Here is a 23,301-nt window from a genome sequence, read left to right as displayed (position 1 = left end):
GACCTGTGGTGTGGCTAAAGATAGAAGTCAGTGACTTTGTGGCCTGAGGCCTGAGGCCTGAGGCCACAACTCAGACTCGTACCTTCCCTGTTAGCAGTGCCGCACTCGTATTACAATACTGCGCGCACCCCACCTGGCGGTGAGGGTGCGCGTCACAATTAGAACAATTGTCAGAATTAGAACAAATTGAAACTATTTACAACGTTTTTCAACGCACTGGATTTGAATCGAACCAAAAAAGTAATCCACCCTCTCGGGCAGCTTTTTCCGCATCTAATGATGCCTGCTTTGCCTGTGAAACCTCTGTTGCTGTTGGTTGGTTGAGCTTGTGGCCTATTCGTTTTGCAGCTTGTTTTGCGACCTTTGTTGCTTCCTTCTCCTTTCTGGCTTTAATTGAGTAGTTGGCATCACGTACACTCAGTATATTAGAGCCAGAGAGTGGCTTTACCTGTCGCTTGTGAAACTGGCGTTGTAGAGGACGACGTGCAGCTGATATACGACGAACAATATCTTTGGTTAATGCTGCGTGTTCTATGATAACACCCTGATGTTTCAGAACTCGATTTAACCCTCGCTGAAGCTTTGGGGATATTCTCTCTTTTCTGAATAGCTTCTCCAGCTTCCGATGATTCCTTTTGGCAGCTTGTATTGATTTTGGAGGTGAATTCTCAATACTGGATGATCCAGGTTCAGGAGGAGGTGGTGTATGCTCTTCTCCGTGTAGTCGTAGCTGAGATGTATCGATATCAAGGTCCTCAGAACTTATTGGAAGCTTCATACGAAGCTTCTTAACAATATCTTTGCCATTGACTGGGAAAATACCACGTTCTTTAAACGAATCTCGGATAATTCGAGTGTTGAAAGTACGGGCGCGTACTCTGGTGATGACTCTTAAGAACTCTGATTTACCAGCCGGCATACCTGCAAAGTACGACATCTCATTATTAACCACCTTGAAATGCTGTTTATAAGCCAAAAAAGGCTTGCCATCAAGAGGCTGAGATATATGAGTTGTATGAGGCTCAAATGCGATTGGTAAAATCTCATATTCCTGACATTTTTCGAGGAATTCAACCGTAAGATGAGAGTTATGACCATCAAAGATCATAATACGCTTCTCATTAGGTTCTACTCGCTCTTTTGTTGCTTCCTGGAAGTGACCAAGCCACTCAAGAAGTAGTTCATCAGAAATCCAGCCATTTGGAGAGACTGCTGTAAGTGTACGTGGTGGAAGGCCCTCGCTGTTGTCATACCAAACTTCTTGGAAGGTGGTACCTTTAAAAACGAACAACGGGTCCATAAACCAACCATCTGCAGCAATACACTCTAGAGCAGTAATAGTCTCTGAATGCTCGTTTTCTCCAAGATCAGGCCCTCCTTCCTGCCCTAACACTTTTCGATTCTTGCCTTTTCCTGGTTGGAAACCACATTCGTCAAAGTTGTATACCAACCGTGCTGGGGTATTCTTTTTGATCACATTTTTCAGCTTCATATACCACACATCGAGCTTCCATGCGTCCTCTGCCTTAATACGCTTATACTCCTTCGTTCTCTGCTTCACTGGCGATAGTTTCACATCCTCTGGCAAACGCTTAATAAAGCGATAAGCCCAGCGATCGCCTAAGATATGATCTGAGCCTGCGCGAACTAACGAGAGCTGCGCCATCTCATGGAGCAACGCCGGGGTTACTGGCATATGATATTTGTTCAATTCCACAATCCACAGAATCAAGGCTTCCTCCTGAGTATTATCAAGAGCTCGATTTTCAGGTTTTGGTGCTGTACGAGGCTGTTTACCCTGGCGGATGCGTCCCCGCAATACCCCATATGAAACACCATATTGCCTCGCGATTTGCGACAAATTCGGGTTTTCAAGGAGACTGGCGGCTTCGCAAGCCTCAGCCACACGAGATTCGTCAATTTTGGGTCGATACGGCATAATGGTGGATGGTAATAGCTTCACGAAGGCTGGTTGTGTGAATTTGTTCTAATTCTGACAATTGTTCTAATTGTGACGCGCACCCTCACCGCCAGGTGGGGTGCGCGCAGTATTGTAATACGAGTGCGGCACTGCTACCGCTAGCCGCCTTCCCAATCCGTCCAGGGCGACTATGAGATGCTACAACAACCTCCTCTCACTGCTGACACTCTTCACTCTTTGTCTTTCGTCTTTGACATCTTTCAATCGCTCACCGCAATAAATACCTCCTCGTTCTCGCTCAAGCACAAAGAACACCTCCTCACCCTCACACTCGCCCTCGGCTCATTTCCTTATCGTCAACTTCCCCACGATCCATTTGCATGTCCCTCGTTCTCGAACCAAGCTCTATAAATTGGCCCCCTGTCCAATATAAATCGTCCTGGCTATTCCAATAGCTACAGGCGTTCAAATGTGCCCCGATGTCCTCTCGATCCGGACGTAATCCGCCGATTCCCTCCCACTCCAACCCCGACTTCGGTGGCCTCCTTCCTTCGATCCCTTCCTCGAGTTTGGCGACAGAGCGTTCTCTCCGCCGGCCGATCGAACCTCACGATGCTTCAGCCATGTCGAAACTAAATGGTGACCCGAATAACTCATACCGCCGCGGTCACCACCGCTCAATCAGTCATCCGTTCACCTCGGCGTTGTCGAGTATTGGCAAGAAGCGTGACAAGGCAGCACCCAAGCACGACAAGTACGACAAAGAAGTCAAGTGGGATTCAGATTCAGACTCCGATGAGATCACATACCCGGCTAAACCAATATCTTCGAGCCCCCGGAAAGATTCAACCAAAGCGGGCCCAAGTAATGGCACCGCCGAAACTAAATGCGGGACCTGCAACTCGACTGTTCGGTGGCCACAGCATTTGAACGTGTTTCGATGTAGTGACTGCCTTATGATCACCGATCTTGAACCGGATACAGTTAGGGAAGCTAAGAATGCAGGTGGTCCCGAGGTGGAAGATCGAGGGCATCGAATCCGTGGAGACCGTCCTCCGCACTCTCATTTAAATCCAAAGGAGGCTCATGTTCCATTTGCCCCTCCCGAATTTATGGCTGGTAAAATATCCCTCATTTCTCGAGCTTGCAAGAATTCGACTGACCCGGTCGATAGAATCACTTGTATCTGCAAATCGACTTGGTGGCATGATTGATGGATGTCTCTCGAAATATTTTGATAGCCTCCTCGATGGTACTCAGCATGGACCAGCACCCGATGAGAACCGCACCGGTAGACTGAATGTCCCGATAGTTCAGGATGGTACAAATCTACCAACCAATGACTCTCGTGGTGGCCGTCTACCGCCCCCCAGGAGGATCCGCGCAGTCGCAGCACATCGGCTTCCAGTGAACATGGAAGGATCTATGGCACTAAGGAAAAGCCCAAGTTCCTGATACCACATAAGGGTAATTTGGAGGAAAAGCCTTTGCCAGATTTGCCGATTAGGGCTCGTGCAAATTCGGACTTGCGCTCGCATCCAAGACCCGGCCGTCGCCCCTCTGATACGCCTGGACCTCCAGATTCGGGGAGTCCGGACAAAGACGACCAGCTTCGCATTTTCAAGCGTCTGGAGAACTACATCATTGCTGCATTTAAGGGTAGCAATGTTATGAACAACTCTTTCCCCACATATCAGCCATCAATTCGATCTGCTAGCAGTGGTAACCCACCGCGAATGAAGATGGACCCCATCAAAGAGGTGGATCCGATGTTTAATGTTCCTGTCTTTGAACCTGATGCCAAAACTCTCCTTTTGGGAGATGTGGCCGAGAACTCTACTTGGTGGATGACGGAATGGGCACAAGCCGAAGGACAAGTTCACAAGCCCTCCAAAGAACAAGGGTCTCACAGATCTCGCGCAGTGTCTTCCCGAAGCCCTCGTGTGAACTGGGCAGAAGTCAACCAGTGGTATCACTTAATTCTGACGGCCGGTAGCTCTTGGAATGAACAATGGACCAAAAAGAAACCTGACCCGAATCGCTCAGAGGCTGACCGTGTGCGAACCAAGAAATGGGAATCAGTTGATCTAGCATCTATCGAGAACGAGATCACGGATTCTCGTCTGCACCTCCAACGGACATTGATGAAGGCCACCGAAAATCTTTTGAAACGTCCACGTTCCATCTTGAAGAAGCCTGAGGATACTAGGTTCTTGTTCATACTGCTTGCGAACCCCTTATTGTCCTCACCAGGTGCATACTCGCATGTGCGAATGACACAGACTTCTAACCGTGACGATCGTCGTCCTTCAAACCCTAACAATGTCCGGTCAACCGCCAGAGACGGAAGATCGGCAGGAGAGAGCCTGCTGCTACTGCCTCAAGCCACAGCAGCTCCAACCACCATTACGGCGTCCTTAAACGAATCCTCGGATTACTGGCTAATCTCCCAAATGAAGCGCATCATACGTTCATTTCCTGGTTTTCTCGATTTTCGCCCAAACAATTCGAAAGGCATGTGGACCTGATAGGTGGCTTTGTTAACTATCGACTTACCCGCCAGCATGGTCGTAAGCGTACCCAAATCGCTGGGAACACTAAGGATGGCGATGAGCTTGTTCCAAGTTTTGCTAGCGCTGCTGGAAATACACCGGCCGAGCTGCATGCTGCCATTAATCGACGAAGCCCTCAAAAGAAACCGACCAAGAAGAAAGAGGCACCTATCATTTATGCAGAAGACTGGCAGATTCGTGCGGCGGCAAGAATAATGTCTCTGCTTTTTGCTGCAAACAGCAGTAACTATTCGCGCAGACCAGATGGCATGGAATCAAAGGCACGCCACCGGACCGAAGCTGGAGCAAACAGCCAAGCACGCCAGCAGGGATATATGGTCTCCATTGATTCATTTTACAACACACTCTTGGACTACTCTGACTTGATCGGGGACTTTGAAATTTGGGAGTCAAAAAGCTCGAAATTCTGCTTCTGCAGGTATCCTTTCTTCCTCAGCATCTGGGCAAAGATTCGGATCATGGAGCACGATGCTCGCCGCCAGATGGAAGTGAAGGCCCGAGAAGCGTTCTTCAGTAGCATTCTAAACCATCAGGCAGTCAGCCAGTATCTTGTCCTGAAGGTTCGACGGGAATGTCTTGTCGAGGATAGTCTTCGTGGAGTGAGCGAGGTGGTGGGAACAGGGCAAGAAGAAATCAAGAAGGGTCTACGGATCGAATTCCTAGGAGAGGAAGGTGTTGACGCTGGTGGCTTGCGGAAAGAATGGTTCCTCCTGCTGGTACGGGAGGTGTTTGACCCGGACCATGGTAAGTAACATCATTCTGAGCTTGGAAGAATATTTCTAACAATTTCCAGGTCTTTTCATCTACGACGAGGACTCGCAGTACTGCTACTTCAACCCTTACTGCTTTGAATCATCCGAGCAGTTCTTTTTGGTCGGAGTCCTGCTGGGGCTTGCAATTTACAATTCGACCATCCTTGATATCGACTTGCCGCCTTTCGCGTTCCGGAAACTACTGTCGACAGCTCCCCAGACGAATGCACCGCCAACAGCCAATTCCCGCCGGACGAGGTTCAAGTTTACGCTGGAGGACCTTGCAGAGTATCGACCAGCCCTTGCCCGAGGACTTCGTGGCTTGTTGGACTTTGAAGGTGATGTTGCAGAAACATTTTGCTACGATTTTGTTGCCCAAGTTGACCGGTATGGAGAAGTGGTGAACATTCCTCTGTGCACAGGGGGCGAGAAGCGAGCAGTGGACAACGATAACCGTGGCGAGTTCGTTGAACTATACGTCCACTATCTTCTTGAAACAGCGGTGGCTCGACAATTTGAACCGTTCAAGCGTGGCTTCTTCACTGTCTGTGGTGGTAACGCTTTGTCACTTTTCCGACCTGAAGAGATCGAGCTACTTATACGAGGCTCGGACGAACCACTTGATGTGCTGTCTCTACGCGCGGTAGCCACCTACGATAATTGGAAGTCTCATCGACCCGAATCCCTTCCCGTCGTGCAATGGTTTTGGGAATTCTTCGAGGGCGCTCCGCCTGAGGCACAGCGAAAACTCCTTTCATTTATTACTGGTAGTGACCGCATCCCCGCAATGGGGGCCACAAGCCTCACAATTAGACTCGCCTGCATGGGAGATGATTGTTCTCGCTATCCGATTGCGCGTACCTGCTTCAATACGCTCGGTTTATATCGGTATACAAACCGGGACAAGTTTAGACGACTGCTCTGGGACGCAGTCGTGAACAGCGAAGGATTCGGCCTGAAATGATCCTCTCCCCCGTCTGCTCCTGGTCGAGCGACCATGATTTTATGATTACTTGTGCATTGTTTAGATGCAATTGCTAGGCGTTATAGTCGCCTAGAATACACAGAGTTTGTTGTTTCTGATTGCGATGAATGTTAAGGTTTATATTCTATGGTTTTGGGTGTTTGTGAACATACATACAGTGACACATTGTTGGTTGGGTTGAGTTTGGAGACAGAATATTACCAACTTGAAATCTCGATTTTCCGTATCCTTGGAATAAAGTAGTCCTCTAGATACCGTGACGAGAATGGGCTGTTTTGCGAGGCCTCGATGTGCCTGTAGGTAGAATACGTTCCATGCCGTGAAATGTTGTTTCTTTTTTAGACTCACCTGAGCAGCTACTAGGGTTGTTTGACCAGAGAAAACATTGTCAACCTTCAAGTTGCAACGCGGTCATTTTATCCATGGATTTTATCTCGCTCCTTGAACTGAAGAGAGATGAATTGAAGAAATGGGGAGAAACCGAAACCAATGATACATCTCAGCACATTATACCAGCAGATTATTTCACTATCCCCCTTGAATACAACGAGAAGCTATCGATTTCAACTTAAATCCACAAACCAAGAAACGGAAGCCGGAAAATTACTCCTGCGCCTCAAGTCCATTACCAGGCGGCACGGGGAAAGGGCAATTGATCAGATAGTTTCTGCAGGGAATATCACTAGGATCATTGGTCTCCGGAACAATGCGGCCCTCATTCAAAGGCCATCCGGTGTTGATATCCTGGCAACCACCGCCAGAGTGGTCTTCGTGGTAGTTGCTGCAGTATCCGCAAGTGTGGTCGTTGAGAAGGTGGTTCTTAGCCACAAGGAGCGAGAAGTAGCCCTCGTACTTGAAAGACCGGGCTGCGTTGATCTCGTCGTTGGAGGGTGAGATGGGGTCGTGATCGACCTCGCCGGTCCAGAGCTCATTGCCTGTGCAGCCGGCTGTGTCGTAGAGGACGACCTTGCCGGGTTGGGCTGCGGCTAGGGCAGAGAGGAGGGTTATGATGGTGAGAGAGGAGAAGTGCATTTTGGTGAGGTTGTCCAGACTTGAAATTTCTGAGATTGATAGAAAGGAACTTGAAGATGAGGATGGAGTGATAATTGCGAGAATAAAGATTCCTTTATATAGTAGTCCAGCAGAAAGCCTGCGTGATTTTGTGGTTACATGCCAAGCTCAAGAGGATAAAACGATCATCCAAGGCATACTACAAGCAAGTTCCAATGCAGTATAGATTGACTTTGTTTGTCTAATTAGGTATCACACGGGTAAAGCACCCCATAGCAAGTTTCAGAATTGTGGCAGAAAGTTGCGACCATATCGTCATGATGTGGATCTACCCTGATATAAGCTGATGCTTGGGGGCCGATATGTGGATTTTTCGGGCGTATATGTGGAGGCTAAAATTGCATCTGCCGATAAAACACCGTGGAGAAGGAGCGTGGGGTTAATATACAAACAGGAAAATAGCGCTTCAATTTGAGCTTGACAATGTGTGCCAAAGGAATACACCGGTACGGTAAAGGAGAGTCGACTGCATTGCATACATTGATAGGGTAAAATAGACTTCGATATGAAGAAATTTAAGATTCACGGGAGACACAGTCTACTACTAACAGCCTAGAAACTCCGTAGACAAAGTGGTATGAGGAGCAGCGAGGGGCCTGAAATACCCCTTATGCTAACTGATCAACATAATCAGGGTCCAAAATTCTAGCTTCGGCAGATCTGCAAAAGTGGCTGTTTCTTGTTATCCAGGCGTCATTAGCATCCATGGCCCCCAACGCCAACCAAGCTCGCCGCTTACGCCAAGAATAAGTGCGGTGCCATGTTGTCCCTTGGCCTGAGACGCATCGAATATAGTAGATTATGCAAGGCTAGTTGCTATAGTTTTATCGCTTGAAACATAATACTCGTACAAAATGACGAGGCGGACCAGCATACCTTATGTGGTGAAATGGTTTATCAAGCAGAAGAGATATTCAGTACGCTGAACAACCTTAATTCAGGAGCGATGGTTCCACTCTTGCTTACAGTGGGGACATTTGGCATGCCATGTATAACAAAGGTTAGTTCGCAAAGGGGGTTCCGCAGTGGGTTTACGAGATAGATCGGCAGCATTGTGTAAAACCGTCTACGGAGTACTAGTCCGTAGTACCTTGGTATTTACAAATCGGGAATTGGTTTGAAGTAGATTTTGACATTTCACTCTTAGAGAGGAAAACCCAAAAATTGGGAGAGACTCCGGGATATTTTACCGCGAATGCCAAGAAGAGTTTGACTGGTAGCCAAAGCCTGTAGAAGAGCTTTGCTTACAATTCCGGGAATCGGGCTACCGATAGATCAAGGATAAGGAAATTCTGAGAATAAGAAAGGTTAAAATTCAAGGACCTGGCCAGGTATTATTATCTCCGTGATATTCGTCGAGATCTGGTCCTAGACAGTCAGACCGGGAGGAAATCGAAAGATACCGACACATTGATCATTGAATCGCCACATCCGCAGACAGAACTGCTGGATACAGAGAAACTGGATGGATGATGAATGATGGATGTGTACTATAGAGGAAACTAGATGGCTATCTACTACATGTATGGTGACGGGGATAACTCAGCACCAAATATGGAGAGGGCTATGTCTGCGTATATTGCCGACGAAACCTGCATTCGCACCATGAGATAGTAGCATCTTTACGATTTCAGTATGACCTTGACGTGCAGCAAAAAACATATCGGAGTTATGCGGTCATTGTTGTATGCATTCACTTTGATTCTTGGGTGTTCAAGGAGTGTCTTGACTACGGCTGTATGCCCTCGTCCACTGGCCACATACAGAGACGTGCGCTTTGACTTGTCCTTGCCATTTGGACTGACTCCATAGTCTAACAGCATCTGCACTGCGGCTAGATTGCCTCTGTAAGCTACGGCGAATAAAGGCGTAGATTTTGTAGAGTCAGGCGATTTTGGTAGGTTTGCGGAACCATTGATATCTTTCCAAGTCTGAAGGGCCCTTCTCAGGGTTGAACAGTTGTCTGACGCGGCGGCGTGTCGAATAGCTGATCCGTCCGAATCTTTTGTATTGCGTCGGTAGAGTTGTGAAATTAGTGTTTGGTACATAGCACGGTTGACTTGGACGAAAGAAGCAAGATCTTTTTCACTGTCAATGCTTAAGGCAATTTCCAGGAGCATTTCGGGTGGGAGCTGCGTGAGTGGCATGACTGAGACATGACAACAAAGAAAGATGAATCTGGACAAATAATTTGATCTAGATCACGCATGATTACTAATAATTAGGTCTCGCAGGCCTCGCCAAGCCCGCACAAGAAAAAAAAAACAGCGCGGAAGAGGAGAGTGGGGGTTAATATACGAGTACACTCAGAGGAATAGCGCCGAAATTTGAGCTTCACAATGGGTGCCAAAGGAAGACACTGGTACGGTAACGCCGTTCACCCGGGCTTGTAGTGTTGAGCGAGGAATGTTGAAACGCGTTGTCATCTTGCGAATTGGATCTGTAGACCTATTTTGAATAACTTGGATAGCAAGTCAGACCCTGGCCCTCTGCCCGACAGAGTTTCGAGAGGGTTGAGTGCATTTTTTTTTGTAGCATGGTGGGTGTTTGAAGATGGTGAGTACGCCTCGGGACGCGATCTGAGGCGTTGTGGCCGAACTTGTGCTCTATCCACTAGACTGAGTATCCAGCCGAATTGACTTGCCTCGGCTCACCGGCAGCATCAAAGGTTCCATTGGGCAGGACTCTAATCATTTGAGCATTACTCTGTCCAGGTGCAACCCAAGTAACTTCGTGGCCAAGACCTTTCAAGGAAGCAACCGTATCATTGTTATAATCCCACTCAAAGGTGACTTGGTTCGGTACCAGTTGATCATGCAAACGTGGTCTAGCTAGTGCATCCGCAGCCGAGAGTTCTTCATCAATCGAATGGATGACATTTTGAACAGTCGCAGTAATGATCCGACTGCCACCTGCGGATCCTGTGATTAAGTGCAGTGTACCATCAGCTCGTTCTATTATTACTGGTGTGATAGAAGAAAGTGGGCGTTTTCCAGGAGAGACGTAATTTGTTTCGGAGGGAATATATCCAAATAGATCCGACGATCCAGGGATAGAAAAGTCTGTGGAAAATACAATGTCAGAAGAAGTGTATTTCCTTTGAAAACAGGAGCATTGAATGTGACCCCTCTTGCGGTGAATGTTGTATGATTGAGGGTGATTGATAGAAATTACCGTTCATTTCATTATTCATGATGATGCCAGTCTCTGGAACCATAACGTAACTACCAAAGACCTCGTTGATAGTAGAAATTGAAGAAATTGCAAGGCCACTCTTGTCAACTGCTACAATATGTGAGGTTCCAGGACTGGTAAGGAGATCAAGTTTAGTCGAACGGTGCTGGATACCAGAAGCAATATAAGGATGTCGAACTTACGTCTCTAAGCTTTCTAATCCGGCAGGATTATAAGCTGATATATTCTGGGTGCGGTGATCTGAGATCTTAGATCGAGTGGCATCGACTGTAGCTTGGTCCAGTGTCTGCTCTTCGTATATTGCCATATCATCAATAAATGAAGGATCACCCAGATAGGCTCTCTGGCAATTTATCAGCAAGTTTTCACACTGAAATAATTTAACATCAAGGGCCTTACTCTGCCGTATCCAAATCGAATAGCCTCATTCATGCGATGCGTACTGAGCTTCACCGATTGCTCTCTCGAGAACAGATCCTTGTATTGCTCCAAGATTTTGAGAATAAACAAGGCGATAGACCCGCTAGAAGGAGCCGATGTACTTGTGACCTTATACCCACGATAGTCAATCCGTGAGATATTCCGAATAGCCACGGTGTAGCTTTCTAGATCTTCAAGCGTCATTGTACCATTCTCATTTCGTAGAGCGCTAATCATTGCCTCTGCGATAGGCCCCGAGTAGAAAGCTCTGCTTCCATGCTTTGCAATAGCTTCCAGAGTATCCGCATATCGGCGCCGAGTCATTGTGTCACCTAGCTGCAGCCGGGTTCCGTTTGGAGCAAAGTCAATGGCCCATGTAGGGTTTTTAACAAACAACGACTCGGAGTCAGTGACATGGTTCATATATCTGATAAGATCCGCTCCGACAGGAAACCCTTCACGGGCTGTTTGAACAGCTGGTCGTACGACAGTCGACCAAGGGAGAACACCATACTTGCTGTGAAAGTATTCAAGACCTCGAATCTCACCAGGCACTCCGCTAGAACAGCTTTTAATTCTGCTGATCACATATTACGGGAACTCTTCGGAATATCTTACCTTGCCAGTCCACCACGCAAAGAGGCTTTTTTATTATGTTCATACATATCTTTGAACGCTGCAGCCGGAGCGGTCTCTCTGAAATCAATAACCTCGTAGCTATTGTTTGGCATCCTGACGAGCATGATTCCACCTCCGCCAATTCCACTGTGGTACATGGCTGCTCTTTGTTGGCCATCGCTGATATATACAGATGTTGAGGGGATGTGTTCTTACCAATTACACCAACGCAGAGCTCGGTCGCAACCAACTACTCATTTTCATCAGCACCGATAGTCGCCACTAGGAATCTCCAAGCCTTGGAGAAGGGTAAGGCGTGTATACTCACGGCGTCTGCGGCATTGCCGCCCTTCTTCAATATATCCACTCCATGTTGAGAGCAGATGTGGTTTTCACTAGCAACAGCCCCCAGCTTCCCAGGGGCAGATTTGCTATGCGACGCACAGCATGTATTAGGATTTCGCTCAAAAAGATTGAAGGGCCATGTATAAGTGTTGAGCGGATGACTGAAGATCAAGAGCAGCGACAGAACAGCGAGAAAGAAAAGCTTTATTGATCTTGCTTTGATGGTATTTGGCCGATATTCCTGGGAGGTGTGCTGTTGTGTGATGCCCGTCTTCGATCCAGGAGATAGCAGGTTTGATGGAAACTACCGCAAAATTATATGAGAATCAGTATCTCGGTATCGATGAGAATGTGGTGGGGGAATGCATTTGATACTTGGTTCTCCACATCTGGATCGCTGATTAGACGGGGCTGTGGCATGATACAGGGTGAACTGGCTATTCAAGGAGGAAAATCGCAGGGGAGGTGCCGTGCTACTGTAGTCCTTGGAATTCGGACTTGGTAGAGCGAACATGTGTAATCATTTTTAGTCGCCGACTTTCCCACCGCTTTTTGTCATGTATGTATTGTTTGACCTTGATCACGATCCCTTGCGCCCATTCGCTGTTTGCAAAAAATGTGGGTTGGGAGCATGGCGTTGCGGAATAACAACTCGACCAGCTAATCAAACGGTAACGTTACAAGCTTATGGATCAAATCTATATAGATCAAGTCCCGCATAGTCGAAAATTACACGAAGCATACCACGTATTGTAAGTAAATGTTCTCACTCGAAGATCTATTCTATTCTAGGGTCTCACAGGGGGCTGTCTGTGTCACTGGCAGTCGGGCTCGGATGACTTCTATCGTATCTTCCATCCGCTCGGCTGCATCTGTGCGGGCCCCTCATGTGACGGCGTAATGCGTTTCCTGCACGTGGGTATATCTGACTGGATAGATTGCCAGGCGACCAGTGCACTTGTATGCAGGCGAGTGAGGTCCAAGCAAGTGGGGCATTGCAAGGGCCCCTGGGAGTATGTAAGCGCCAGGGATCGGGCAAACCAGGCAGTGTTACGGATTGCATCATGCCTCACCGTAATCTTGGGCATTGATGTACATATGTGCTAGGCTGGGTCCAGTTAAAGATCACCGTTAGCTATGCAGAACCATCGGAGGGATGGGACGGGGGCGGGCCGTTAAGAACGTTTGAACCTTGGGATCTTGAAACACTGGAATCAGCCCCACTCACATGGGCAATGGAATAACAGTTAATCACCTGGCTCGATTTTGTTAATAACCGCCTGGTGCGACCATAATCATGAGCTTCTGGTTCTCATATCAACTCCGCATTCGCGGTCCTACCTGATTATATTCTTACCATCACCAACGTCCCCCTCCCCAACCTCCTCAGATGCCAACGATGTATACGGAATCGCAAGGATCGCGGGGTAGTGCATCGTGGATTCCTTCACAGTCGCTATGGGACAAAGTAACGTATCGGAGCTACGACACACGGGTTGAGGATGGGAGGAATCAAGACCCGGAAAGAATCCCAATTTTGCGACAGTCCGGTTCGTCACCGTCAAGTGATGCCGACGAGAGTTCTCAGCACAGTCCAGTTCCTAGCGCATTTGCAGTTACTACAACCGTCTGCGTGGTAATGCTAATACTAGATATCGCCTCTTCCGTTCCAATAGCACCCCGCATGGTCATTTTTGAGGATATAATTTGTCGTGACCACTATGAGGCGTGGCGTGATATTTCAAAAATGGGAGACTGCAAAATAAATGCAGTTCAGGGCGAGTTGGCTTTGATAAATGGATGGAAGGATACATTTGAAAAGATTCCTGGTAGATCCTGCCCCTCAAAGGCTGCAAAATTTAGCTTACATTCTCTAACCACGCGGAATATCAGCCTTATTGGTGGCAATTCCTTATGGAATCTTGGCTGATCGTGTTGGACGTAAGACGGTTTTGATCCTTGCCCTGATCGGATGTCTGTTTTGTGATACTTGGGTGGCAATAGTCTGTGTGTTCTGAATTAAGACACTTCTCCTCGACTCCTCAAAGATGCCATCTAATAATTTCAAGGTCTTTTCCCACGGGTCTTCCCGCTCCGCGCGGTATGGGGGTCTGGTATAGGACAGCTGATCGGAGGAGGTGGCGCATCGGTCATCGCTATGTGTTATACTCTGATCGCTGATGTTTGTGCTCCTGAGCAGCGGTACGCACCATAAATACCACCCTTCCAAGGTTCCTTTTCCGGATGACTAACAAAGCTGGACCGTAGCACCGCTGCTTTCTCTCAATTATACGCTGCTGTTCTCATCTCGGAGTTGGTATCTATTCCACTTGGATCTTCTCTCATTTCACTGGAGCCGTGGATACCAGTGCTGGGATCTTTGGGGTTCTTGACCCTGGCAATACTCTTCGTGCTGTTATTCGCGCCCGAATTTGCCAACTCCGCTCACAAACGCCAATTTCCGCAAGATGATAGTCCATCCCAAAGTCTGAAATACGTGCCTTCGAGAGGGATCGGGGATCGGTTATATCACACTGTGGCCAAAGTGGGCGAAAGTTTTCAATTGATTACTATGAGCGTCTGCCTGATGCTCGGCGCCTTGTTCCTCTGCCAGCTGAGCCGGCAGGTTTCTGGCATTCTTCTTCAGTACAGCTCCTTTAAGTTCAATTGGGGATATGCAAAGGTGATGGCCGTTTTTGACATAATTATCTCAGCGCTGCACACAAGTTAACAATAAAATATAGGCCTCCTACCTCATTTCCCTTCGTTCTGGGGTAAACCTCCTCGTCCTGGCTACACTAATCCCAGCACTTAAACGGCTTTTTACCAAAGTATGGCTGTGTCGTCAGGCACAGTCCGATAAATACATTACCCTAATCAGTGGCGGGTGTTTGGCTCTTGGGTCATTTATTATCTTTCTCGCTCCTTCTCCCAGCTTTCTCATCATAGGGCAGATCCTCTCTGCTGTCGGATTTGCTTTTATTGTTACTGCCCACAGTTTCTTGACTGCCATGGTTGACCCACAGTATTTGGGTCTTGCAAACACCGCGGTTTCAGCTACAAACTCCGTTGGACATATGGCCGGAGCGCCCCTTCTGGCTGGTATATTTCAGTGGGGATTGAGTCTTGGGGGATTCTGGGTTGGAATACCTTTTCTTTTCATCGCGGTATTGCTATCGATTGCCACACTAGCCGTGTCGATTGCAAACGCTTAATGCCCCGGTGATTTTGGACTTCAAAGTGATGGGAAATCTTTTGGAAGCTGCGGCCAGCCAGGAACAGGACACATAATTGAATTTATACCCATGGATAGATTCATCAAATACCATTTTCAGTTTGGACGGGCATTCCATCATATTATCAGATCAAAACTGATGACTCGTGCAGTATTCGCGAGGATCTGATGAAACTGTAGATAATCGTGTGTATTGGAAGTGTGTGTACGGAGCAAACTATCTAGGTGCTACGGGACAAAGAATTGAGGGGCGGCACCCTGGATGCCTGAGGCCCCTGGGCCTCAACAAAAACAGTCTCCATACCTAAGTTTGTACGAAGTAGGAGGTGAAAATTATCAAAGATAGCAGAAGATTAATGTTTTCAACGGAAAAAGAGTACTAGAGGATGAAGATGCCGTTGAAAATTCCACTGATTGTCTGCTCTCGTTGACACCTTCCATCGCGAGATTGAAAAGCCATCCAATCGCCAATCCAAAGTATCTTTTGATTTTTGTGGGCCACTTCACCCGCCACTTGGCAACAATGCATGCGCTGGCAAGAAAAGAATTAAGGTTGCATTCTTACAAGTAATTGCTAGGGTATAAAAACCCCGCTTCCTCTCCGTGACAAGCAGAAATCTGGACAATAAAAACAACAATTTGAGCAACAACGAAAGGCCACTATCACACCGAAATCGACTTCGAAAAATGGGGGAAATAACTCTTTACTACTCCCCGGGAGCCTGTTCCTTAGCGCCTCACATCCTACTCCAGGAAAGCGGGCTTGAATTCTCCATCCACAAGGAGAAAACTGGCCAATTCACACCAGCATTGTACGCTTTGAACCCGAAAGGAAAGATTCCTGTCCTTGCCCTCGACAACAATACCATAATCACGGAAAACCCAGCCATCATGAACGCGATCTCAAATCTAGTGCCCGAGAAAGGCTTTTTCGGAAAGACGCCTTTTGAAACCGTCCGTGTCTATGAATGGTTGACTTGGCTATCCGGTACACTACACGGCCAGGGCTTTGGATTACTGTTTCGATTCCGCCGGTACACTGATGATGAGACACAGTTTGAGGGACTTAAGAAGAGGGGCATGGCAATCGTGACGGATTCTTTTCAGATCATTGAGCGGAGGCTGGGTGATGAGGGTGATGCGAATTTTGCTGTCGGTGGCGTATTTACGGCTGTTGATGCTTACTTATTTGTGTTTCATCGATGGGCATTGGGATGTGAAATTGATATGCCTGGTTTGTATCCGAGATATACGGCGTTGTATGAAGCAGTTGGTGGGATGGAATCGACTAAAAAGGCTTTTGCTTCCGAGGGGCTTTGAGTCACGATTTCCGGAGAAATTGGTACAGAGTCACAGGGCACGTTATTGAATTGCCACGTCTATGGACGGAAATTAAACATGTACAACTATCAATAAAGATGAGATATATCATTCCATTTTGATAGTTTTCAAATCAACTTTCCAAAGTTCTAGATCTTTGGTATGGATAAACGCTGCAAGAGAGAGTCCCTCGCTTTGGGACCTGCCGCGACCTCAACCATCTTATTTAAAACCAAGTAAAACCAGGAGGATTGAAAACATAAAATATCGGATCGGTATTACTCGCCATATGTAATCAACATCTAAAATGGCTCTTTGGAAAGCTAAGAATAGGAAAATGTCCAATGCTACGACCATGATCTTGGGGGTTACTGAGAAGTGACCATAAAGGCCAACTACAGATTCTACAGATATCAGGTCGAATTGATTCGATGCAACACCAATCCTTGAAGCCACATCAAATTTAATATACGTAATAATGAGGAACGTGAGGAACTAGCATAGTCTACCTGAGAGAACTTATAGTAAGAAGCTATGACAGTCCATGGGTGATAAAGGAACTATAGAGTGAGACTGGTGGTTCAGTGGATAGTTTGAATTATATCTGAATTACTAACACTAGGGCCTTTTTGGAGAGCATGATATACTTTCAGCTTTACGATAATCTCATACACCCGGGCGCTATGGGCTCCTCGGAGTATTCCAATAGAAAATGTTTATCACGGGATCACTACGGCCCATCAAGCCGAATCAAGAATACTATATAAAGAGTGAGAATTCCATGCAAGTCACCGCAAACAAGCTGGAACATTCCCTGATTACATCTCTCTTCCTACTCTTTGCAAGACTTCACACACCCATTATCCCAACGACCGCATAAATGGATATCCCGGAGAAATGTACGGTGTTGGTTGTAGGAGGTGGACCAGGGGGCTCGTATGCTGCGTCAGTACTCGCTAGAGAGGGCATTGATACAGTGATCCTAGAAAGCAGATGAGTTTCCGAGGTGAGTTTCCAGCGCAATACTATTCGATGAAAAATTGCGCATTTTCCAATGTCGTCAAGGATCCCTTTTCAACGGCGGCTGAATGTAATGCAAGGTACCACATTGGAGAGAGCCTATTGCGGACCACAGGATCGTTTCTTGAGTTTGTCGGTGCTTATGACAAGTTCGAAAATCATGGATTTAGACAAAAGGTTAGACCCTTTCAACTGCTTTGAGAAACAGTAAGCTAACCGGTGGTGAACAAAGAACGGTGCTGCATTCAAGTTCAACAGCAAGCCAGCCGCATGTAAGAAACGACCATTACGATTGAGTCTTCCCGGGCCTGACTGACTGAACAAAAAGACTCCAATTTCCTTCAACACGGTCAACACGCTTGGAATGTAGACCGATCTCAATGCGATGATCTCATGTTTAAACATGCCCGGGAATGTGGCGCGATGGCCTTTGACGGTGTCAAGGTCCAATCTATCGAGTTTTTGCAGTCGATCTGTCAGGATGGACACGAAAGCGGCGAGCAAGAAAATCTTGGAAACCCAGTTTCTGCTTCCTGGATCCGCAAAGACAAGACCAAAGGCAGCATTAAATTTCAGTACCTGGTGGATGCCTCCGGGCGAGCGGGCCTGATCAGTACCAAGTACATGAAAAATCGCATGTTCAATGAAGGGCTGAAAAATGTCGCTTCTTGGGGTTACTTTGAGGGGTTTGAAATGTACGGCATCGGCACACTTGCTGAAGGTTGCCCTTGCTTTACAAGCTTTCCAGGTGTGTCTCAATTTATCCTTGTCATATCAATCATTTGTGAGGAAGGGAGATTCGAAGAAGGGAAAGACTAATCATGATCACAGATGGATCGGGCTGGGTATGGTTCATTCCCCTGAAAGAGAATAAAGTTTCTGTTGGAGTCGTGATGGAACAGAAAAGTGCGACTGCGAAGAAGAAACTGATGGGGTCCCCTTCCTCTCGCGAATGGCTTTTGGCACAGGTCAAAGAAGCGCCTGAGATATGTGATCTTCTCGCAAAGGCCACTCTTATTTCTGACGTGAAAAGCGCCTCTGACTGGTCCTACACCGCACCCACTTATGCAAGTACAAATATCCGGATCATTGGAGATGCTGGGTGTTTTATTGACCCGCTTTTTTCATCGGGTATTCACCTTGCCCTCACTGGGGCTTTCTCGGCCGCAGCAACGATTTGCTCCTCGTTTAAGAACGACTGTTCTGAAAAGGTTGCGGCGGATTGGCATACGAAGAGAATCCAAGAAGCGTATGCAAGGTTTTTGCTCGTGGTCGCGAGCACATATGGGCAGATCACTGGCAAAGAAGCATCGATTCTCAATGATGAGGGCGAGAGCAACTTCGACAATGCTTTCGAATTAATTCGCCCTAGTAAGTCCTTTCGCCGTGGTACTTTCATTGATTAGGAAAGACGTAATATTGTCTAACTTGACATACGCACAGTTATCCAGGGGTCCGCAGAAGAATCCACAGGAAAGGCTGCACCAGAGGATGCTTCCGAGGCCGTCGCATTTTGTATGACAGTTATACAAAAAGCGCAAAATCGATCAGAAGACATCAGCATCGGGGATAGAATTATCAGGGCTGCAATGCAACCAGATACTGGATCCTTAGATGGTAGCGACATTGATGGGATGGTGATCAACGCTCAGCGCGGTTCTCTTGGTCTTGTGAAGGTTTAGGAGCAGACTCTATCTCTGTCAATCAGCGGATTCGAAGTTGAACATCGAAGATTGGAATATACGAGAATTGCGATTGATCCGAATTTCCGTAGTACTAAGTGATCAGCTTCCAAATAGATATTAATTGGGCTACGGAGTACGGAGTACTTGCGCGCAATCTCCGCTCATCTCCTGTTGAACCCACCTAAGCGTGAATCTGGTAGAAATTCAGGCCTATGTGGGGCTTTAGCCCACGGAAGCCTTACTCCTTTTTCATCTGAGGTCAAGGTAGATTGTTCGGTCGCAAATAGAAGAGAATTATTACCAAAGCTAATTCAACTGGCAATGTAGCAAGCCGATACTTGGTCTCGCAGCGTCAAAGGAAAATCAAAGGGAAGGAGAAAGGGGCGAAGAGATAGCTTCCAGTGTTCGCAAGTTAAATAAGCGTCTCCTCAAAGGTGTTAGCTTGAAGCTAAGAATAATTCACTTCTTGCAACTTGAATATAAGGATACAATTTCTGCTCTCTGATATTCTTAAACCTCCTGGCGACGAAATATCAAGTCAAACCTGAAGACTACTTGAAAATCAAACTTGGACTATGGCTTCGTCTGCTGTTCACCTTCCCCAGCCCCATAGTTCTTTGGAATCAGAGCAGTCCGAAATCCCCATTCCTGAGAACCCTCGAAATGTTCAAACCACGTTGACCTTCAGCAAACACAACGAAGACGGTTCCGCTCCGCCTCCAATGTACATTGGGAAACCAGAAAGCTACAATAGACCGACCACCACTCTTCCTGCTACTATCTATGATATCAGTGGCCATGAGCTCGACTACACATTAGACAGTCACGGATTTGAATTTTACTGCCACGAAAGCAAAATGAAGGAATTCACCGATCATGAGAAGATCAGAGCAGAGTACTACCCAGAGACGGAAAAATTGCTACATGATGCGTAAGTAAATCAAACATTTTGAAGCTGCAATGGACATGAAAATAAGACTAAGCCCTGTAGCACGGGTGCCACGCGTTTCTTCGTATTTGACCATACCGTTCGTCAAGCCGCAGAAGACTGGACTACTGAGAAAGATGCCCGTGGGCCTGTCCAACGAGTCCACATCGACTCATCTTACGCCGGAGCCGAGGCGAGAGTCCGCTACCATTTCCCCGATGAAGCATCAGAGCTCCTCAAGCACCGCTACCAGATGATCAGCGTCTGGCGTCCGATCAAGCCGATCCTTAAGGACCCACTGGCCGTCGCGGATGCACACTCCACGCCCGAAAGCGATCTTTTCCCTGTCAAAATCCATTTCCCCGATCGAGAGGTGGAGGGTTGGGCTGTCAAAGCCAATCCACAACTTAAGTGGTACTATCGCTACGGACAGCCTCCGAATTTGGTTACTCTGATCAAACTTTTCGATTCCAAAGTTGACGGCAGGGCGAGAAGGGTGCCGCATACTGCTTTCGTGAATCCTGCGACAGAACATGAAGCACCTAGAGCGAGTATCGAGTTGAGAGCTCTCATTTTCCATCCTGATGACCCTAATTGAGTTGCATTACGAGCTGGACCAGGCTTTCGCTCAGCGGGTATAGTTGCCAGCCATGATGATTTTTCGAAATTTATCTCTGGGAAATGGAAATATGATCTTGGCATCTTGGCTATCAAAATAGCCACCCTTTACATTCTACATGAGGCCGTTAAGATATTGTATCACGGCAGATCCTTCAGCAGACTATCTCGCTTGGAGAGTGGAAAGGAACACTGCATAGGGGGGATTTGTATATATTCCGTGCGTGCAAGTTATTAATGCCCAGGTGTTCATTTTTGGCATATTTATTTTCAGTCCTCTACAGGAAGAGAGCCCCCAGCCTGCATCTGCAGAGCAATCTGGTCAACATCCCTCCAAACCCGTAGTACATTACCCCCCGCTATCTTGGCAGCATCCTCATCGTCAAGACCACGACGCAAAAGTTCAGCAATAAGATCTGGGAACTTAGACACATCCTCCAAGCCCCGTGCCTCATTTGGCATTCCATCGAAGTCACTGCCCAGCCCGACGTGCTCGACTCCGGCAACACTCACGATATGCATGATATGGTCCACAACCCGCCCCAGAGTCGCATGTTTATAATCTGTTTTAGGTAGCCCATGTTTGGAACCAGATACTGTACAGGAGATAAAATCGGGGGCAAAATTAACCATAACCACAGAGTTTCTCTTCTTTACTAAAGTTAGAATATCATCAGGGACATTGCGAGGATGTGGGCATAGTGCCTGGGCCGAGCTGTGGCTAAATATAACCGGTGACTGACTACCAGGCCAGTCATCCTTACCTGCGCCAAGTACATCACGCATTGTATGCTCACTCGCATGGGAAAGATCAACAATCATGCCTATACGGTTCATTTCATAGACAAGGTCTTTCCCCGCCGGGCTCACGCCGTACCAGAGAGGACTTGACTTTCTAATCCTACCGTCTGGCAACTTGACGATTGCTGCATCTGCGTAGATGTTGTGGCAGTTGTGCGTTAGGGTTGCATATGAAACTCCCATTTCATAGAACATGCGTAAATGTGCAAAGGAGTTTCCAATAGAATGTAGACCTTCGATGCCAAGAGGCGAGATGATCTTCCCTTCTCGAAATGCTTTTATAGCGGTAGTGCCATTAGGGGGAGGAGAAAAGACGTCTGGGTAGGCTTGTTGAATACGAAACATGACATCAATTTGCTCGACAGTCATCCGAAGATCTATTATTTCTGGGGTTAACAAGAAAAACCTTTTATCGAGAGAAAATACGTGTAAATCGTACCAGCCGCGTAATTAATATTCGAAAAGTCGTCCCAATCCTTCGGGCAAGGCACAAAAACACTCCAGAATGTGCCCCCGACAAGGCCTTGCTTCAAATGGAGCAAGTCTGCGTGACCCTCCATGGTGCCATCAGCAAAAGGCAGGGTAAAATTAGATCCATAAATGTGATTCTTGTAGTGTTTTCGGATATTTATAGGCAGGTCATTGTGACCATCTGTCAGGTGCGTCAGCAACTATGGTTCAAGTCCCCATGTTAATGGGCTTCATACCGATCAGTGGAGTGTGTTTCAGGATATTCTCCACTCGTTCCTCAATACGGAGCAAGCGACCTTGGAAGCAGTGCGACCAAAAGAACCAGCCTCCCCCCAATAGAGAGCAGATGGCCAACGCCCAGGACCAGCGAGATGCTCGCGAGTCCCTTAAGCCGAGAAGAAAAGTTGGATCTGATCGGTATGAATGTGTGATTGTTGGTTTTTCATCCATCATGAGATATGTCAAAAGTGAAATTACCGAGATCGCTCCCAAGTGTTTCAGGCATTGATTTGTGTTATGACTCTCTCCAGTGTCCACTACACTTTGGTGGATCCCAGGCTGGTAGACGAGAAATAGTCCTTGAGTTGAGAAGTGCTCGGGTGACTTTATTTGGAGTTTTGATTTTGATTGCAATTATGGCCAGGGGTTGTGGAAGATTTCGTCGGTGGCTGGGGGGGAGGGGTGAACGGGGTCTGCAAGCAGGGTTGAGTCTCATGCCTCGGGGGAAACTCGTCAAACGAGGAGAAACAGGAACCCACGCAGCAAACTGCTCTGAGATCAAGGCTCTGCGATAGGGTTGCGTGAGGAGAGATATCTGAGGATGGGGAGCAGCCCTGGAGGGATATACGAAGGTTATATTTGAAAAGAAGCCATGGAAATCACGTTAGCCGTATATAGGTACGAGTAACTCGCAGTGGCGATATTTTTGGAAGTTAGGCGGTTAAATTCGAAGGCTGTCTATGCCCGTGTATACAACCACGTTCCGTAGAGAGGCGCCATGAGATTTATGGGTTGTAATGAGTTAAATTCCTTCAAGTTGTCCCAGTAGCCATCTTATATTTTCATACGTACTGCACCAGGGTAGTCTATATAAAGGTTGAATAGGGGGGGTCAGATAAGGGCCAATTCAGGATTTTCAACACAGCACAACGCGCTACCAGCACTATCATTAGCCCACTTCCTGATAACCCATGTTGGCCTCGGCCGGTTTGAATTCAAGCAATATGAAACCTTGGAAAACGGGTCATGAGGTACAGAACTTTATTCAATGCCTTGCTCTGACACAATCAGACATTACACAACAGCCCGTTGGCGCCAATTACCGACACATGGGCTCTTGAAAT

The 23,301-nt window shown here is 47.2% G+C and overlaps 11 protein-coding genes across 11 annotated transcripts; 5 read left to right on the top strand and 6 right to left on the bottom strand.

Annotated features, from left to right (window-relative positions):
* Window positions 1-208: 208 nt before the first annotated feature.
* Window positions 209-1,939, bottom strand: N7509_003432 (uncharacterized protein; the record flags this gene model as incomplete). The annotated part of the gene is made up of 1 exon (XM_056628069.1): window positions 209-1,939. One exon carries the CDS (start codon window positions 1,937-1,939, stop codon window positions 209-211), a length of 1,731 nt encoding a protein of 576 aa, XP_056490803.1.
* A 461-nt stretch (window positions 1,940-2,400) lies between these two features.
* Window positions 2,401-6,210, top strand: N7509_003431 (HECT-type E3 ubiquitin-protein ligase; the record flags this gene model as incomplete). Its single annotated transcript, XM_056628068.1, has 5 exons — window positions 2,401-3,040; window positions 3,096-3,232; window positions 3,295-4,250; window positions 4,313-5,238; window positions 5,288-6,210. The coding sequence occupies 5 exons, from the start codon at window positions 2,401-2,403 to the stop codon at window positions 6,208-6,210; spliced, it is 3,582 nt and encodes a 1,193-aa protein (XP_056490802.1).
* Window positions 6,211-6,834: 624 nt separating this feature from the next.
* On the bottom strand, window positions 6,835-7,263 carry N7509_003430 (uncharacterized protein; the record flags this gene model as incomplete). Its single annotated transcript, XM_056628067.1, has 1 exon — window positions 6,835-7,263. One exon carries the CDS (start codon window positions 7,261-7,263, stop codon window positions 6,835-6,837), a length of 429 nt encoding a protein of 142 aa, XP_056490801.1.
* Window positions 7,264-8,924: 1,661 nt separating this feature from the next.
* On the bottom strand, window positions 8,925-9,422 carry N7509_003429 (ankyrin repeat domain-containing protein; the record flags this gene model as incomplete). Its single annotated transcript, XM_056628066.1, has 1 exon — window positions 8,925-9,422. The coding sequence occupies one exon, from the start codon at window positions 9,420-9,422 to the stop codon at window positions 8,925-8,927; it is 498 nt and encodes a 165-aa protein (XP_056490800.1).
* Window positions 9,423-9,608: 186 nt separating this feature from the next.
* N7509_003428 (uncharacterized protein) lies at window positions 9,609-9,825 on the bottom strand (the record flags this gene model as incomplete). The annotated part of the gene is made up of 2 exons (XM_056628065.1): window positions 9,609-9,742; window positions 9,765-9,825. The coding sequence occupies 2 exons, from the start codon at window positions 9,823-9,825 to the stop codon at window positions 9,609-9,611; spliced, it is 195 nt and encodes a 64-aa protein (XP_056490799.1).
* A 90-nt stretch (window positions 9,826-9,915) lies between these two features.
* On the bottom strand, window positions 9,916-12,184 carry N7509_003427 (gamma-glutamyltransferase family protein; the record flags this gene model as incomplete). The annotated part of the gene is made up of 7 exons (XM_056628064.1): window positions 9,916-10,364; window positions 10,477-10,610; window positions 10,680-10,840; window positions 10,897-11,476; window positions 11,536-11,695; window positions 11,752-11,785; window positions 11,864-12,184. Coding segments are annotated over 7 exons (1,839 nt in total), but the record flags the coding sequence as incomplete, so codon positions are not given.
* Window positions 12,185-13,270: 1,086 nt separating this feature from the next.
* On the top strand, window positions 13,271-15,095 carry N7509_003426 (MFS multidrug transporter; the record flags this gene model as incomplete). Its single annotated transcript, XM_056628063.1, has 5 exons — window positions 13,271-13,709; window positions 13,774-13,887; window positions 13,950-14,082; window positions 14,149-14,563; window positions 14,625-15,095. The coding sequence occupies 5 exons, from the start codon at window positions 13,271-13,273 to the stop codon at window positions 15,093-15,095; spliced, it is 1,572 nt and encodes a 523-aa protein (XP_056490797.1).
* A 707-nt stretch (window positions 15,096-15,802) lies between these two features.
* N7509_003425 (glutathione S-transferase GST-6.0) lies at window positions 15,803-16,435 on the top strand (the record flags this gene model as incomplete). Its single annotated transcript, XM_056628062.1, has 1 exon — window positions 15,803-16,435. The coding sequence occupies one exon, from the start codon at window positions 15,803-15,805 to the stop codon at window positions 16,433-16,435; it is 633 nt and encodes a 210-aa protein (XP_056490796.1).
* Window positions 16,436-17,467: 1,032 nt separating this feature from the next.
* Window positions 17,468-19,137, top strand: N7509_003424 (NAD(P)/FAD-dependent oxidoreductase; the record flags this gene model as incomplete). The annotated part of the gene is made up of 5 exons (XM_056628061.1): window positions 17,468-17,632; window positions 17,688-17,727; window positions 17,784-18,203; window positions 18,287-18,826; window positions 18,899-19,137. 5 exons carry the CDS (start codon window positions 17,468-17,470, stop codon window positions 19,135-19,137), a joined length of 1,404 nt encoding a protein of 467 aa, XP_056490795.1.
* Window positions 19,138-19,715: 578 nt separating this feature from the next.
* N7509_003423 (uncharacterized protein) lies at window positions 19,716-20,666 on the top strand (the record flags this gene model as incomplete). The annotated part of the gene is made up of 2 exons (XM_056628060.1): window positions 19,716-20,071; window positions 20,132-20,666. 2 exons carry the CDS (start codon window positions 19,716-19,718, stop codon window positions 20,664-20,666), a joined length of 891 nt encoding a protein of 296 aa, XP_056490794.1.
* Window positions 20,667-20,956: 290 nt separating this feature from the next.
* Window positions 20,957-22,408, bottom strand: N7509_003422 (dipeptidase; the record flags this gene model as incomplete). The annotated part of the gene is made up of 3 exons (XM_056628059.1): window positions 20,957-21,864; window positions 21,927-22,139; window positions 22,195-22,408. The coding sequence occupies 3 exons, from the start codon at window positions 22,406-22,408 to the stop codon at window positions 20,957-20,959; spliced, it is 1,335 nt and encodes a 444-aa protein (XP_056490793.1).
* Window positions 22,409-23,301: the final 893 nt, after the last annotated feature.

This window comes from Penicillium cosmopolitanum, assembly GCF_028827165.1.
Source record: "Penicillium cosmopolitanum strain IBT 29677 chromosome Unknown utg000005l:1.0-4006212.0:1.0-4009387.0, whole genome shotgun sequence".
Lineage (NCBI taxonomy): Eukaryota > Fungi > Ascomycota > Eurotiomycetes > Eurotiales > Aspergillaceae > Penicillium > Penicillium cosmopolitanum.
The sequence above is the reverse complement of the archived record's forward strand: the minus strand, read 5'-3'. Positions and strand labels throughout refer to the sequence as shown.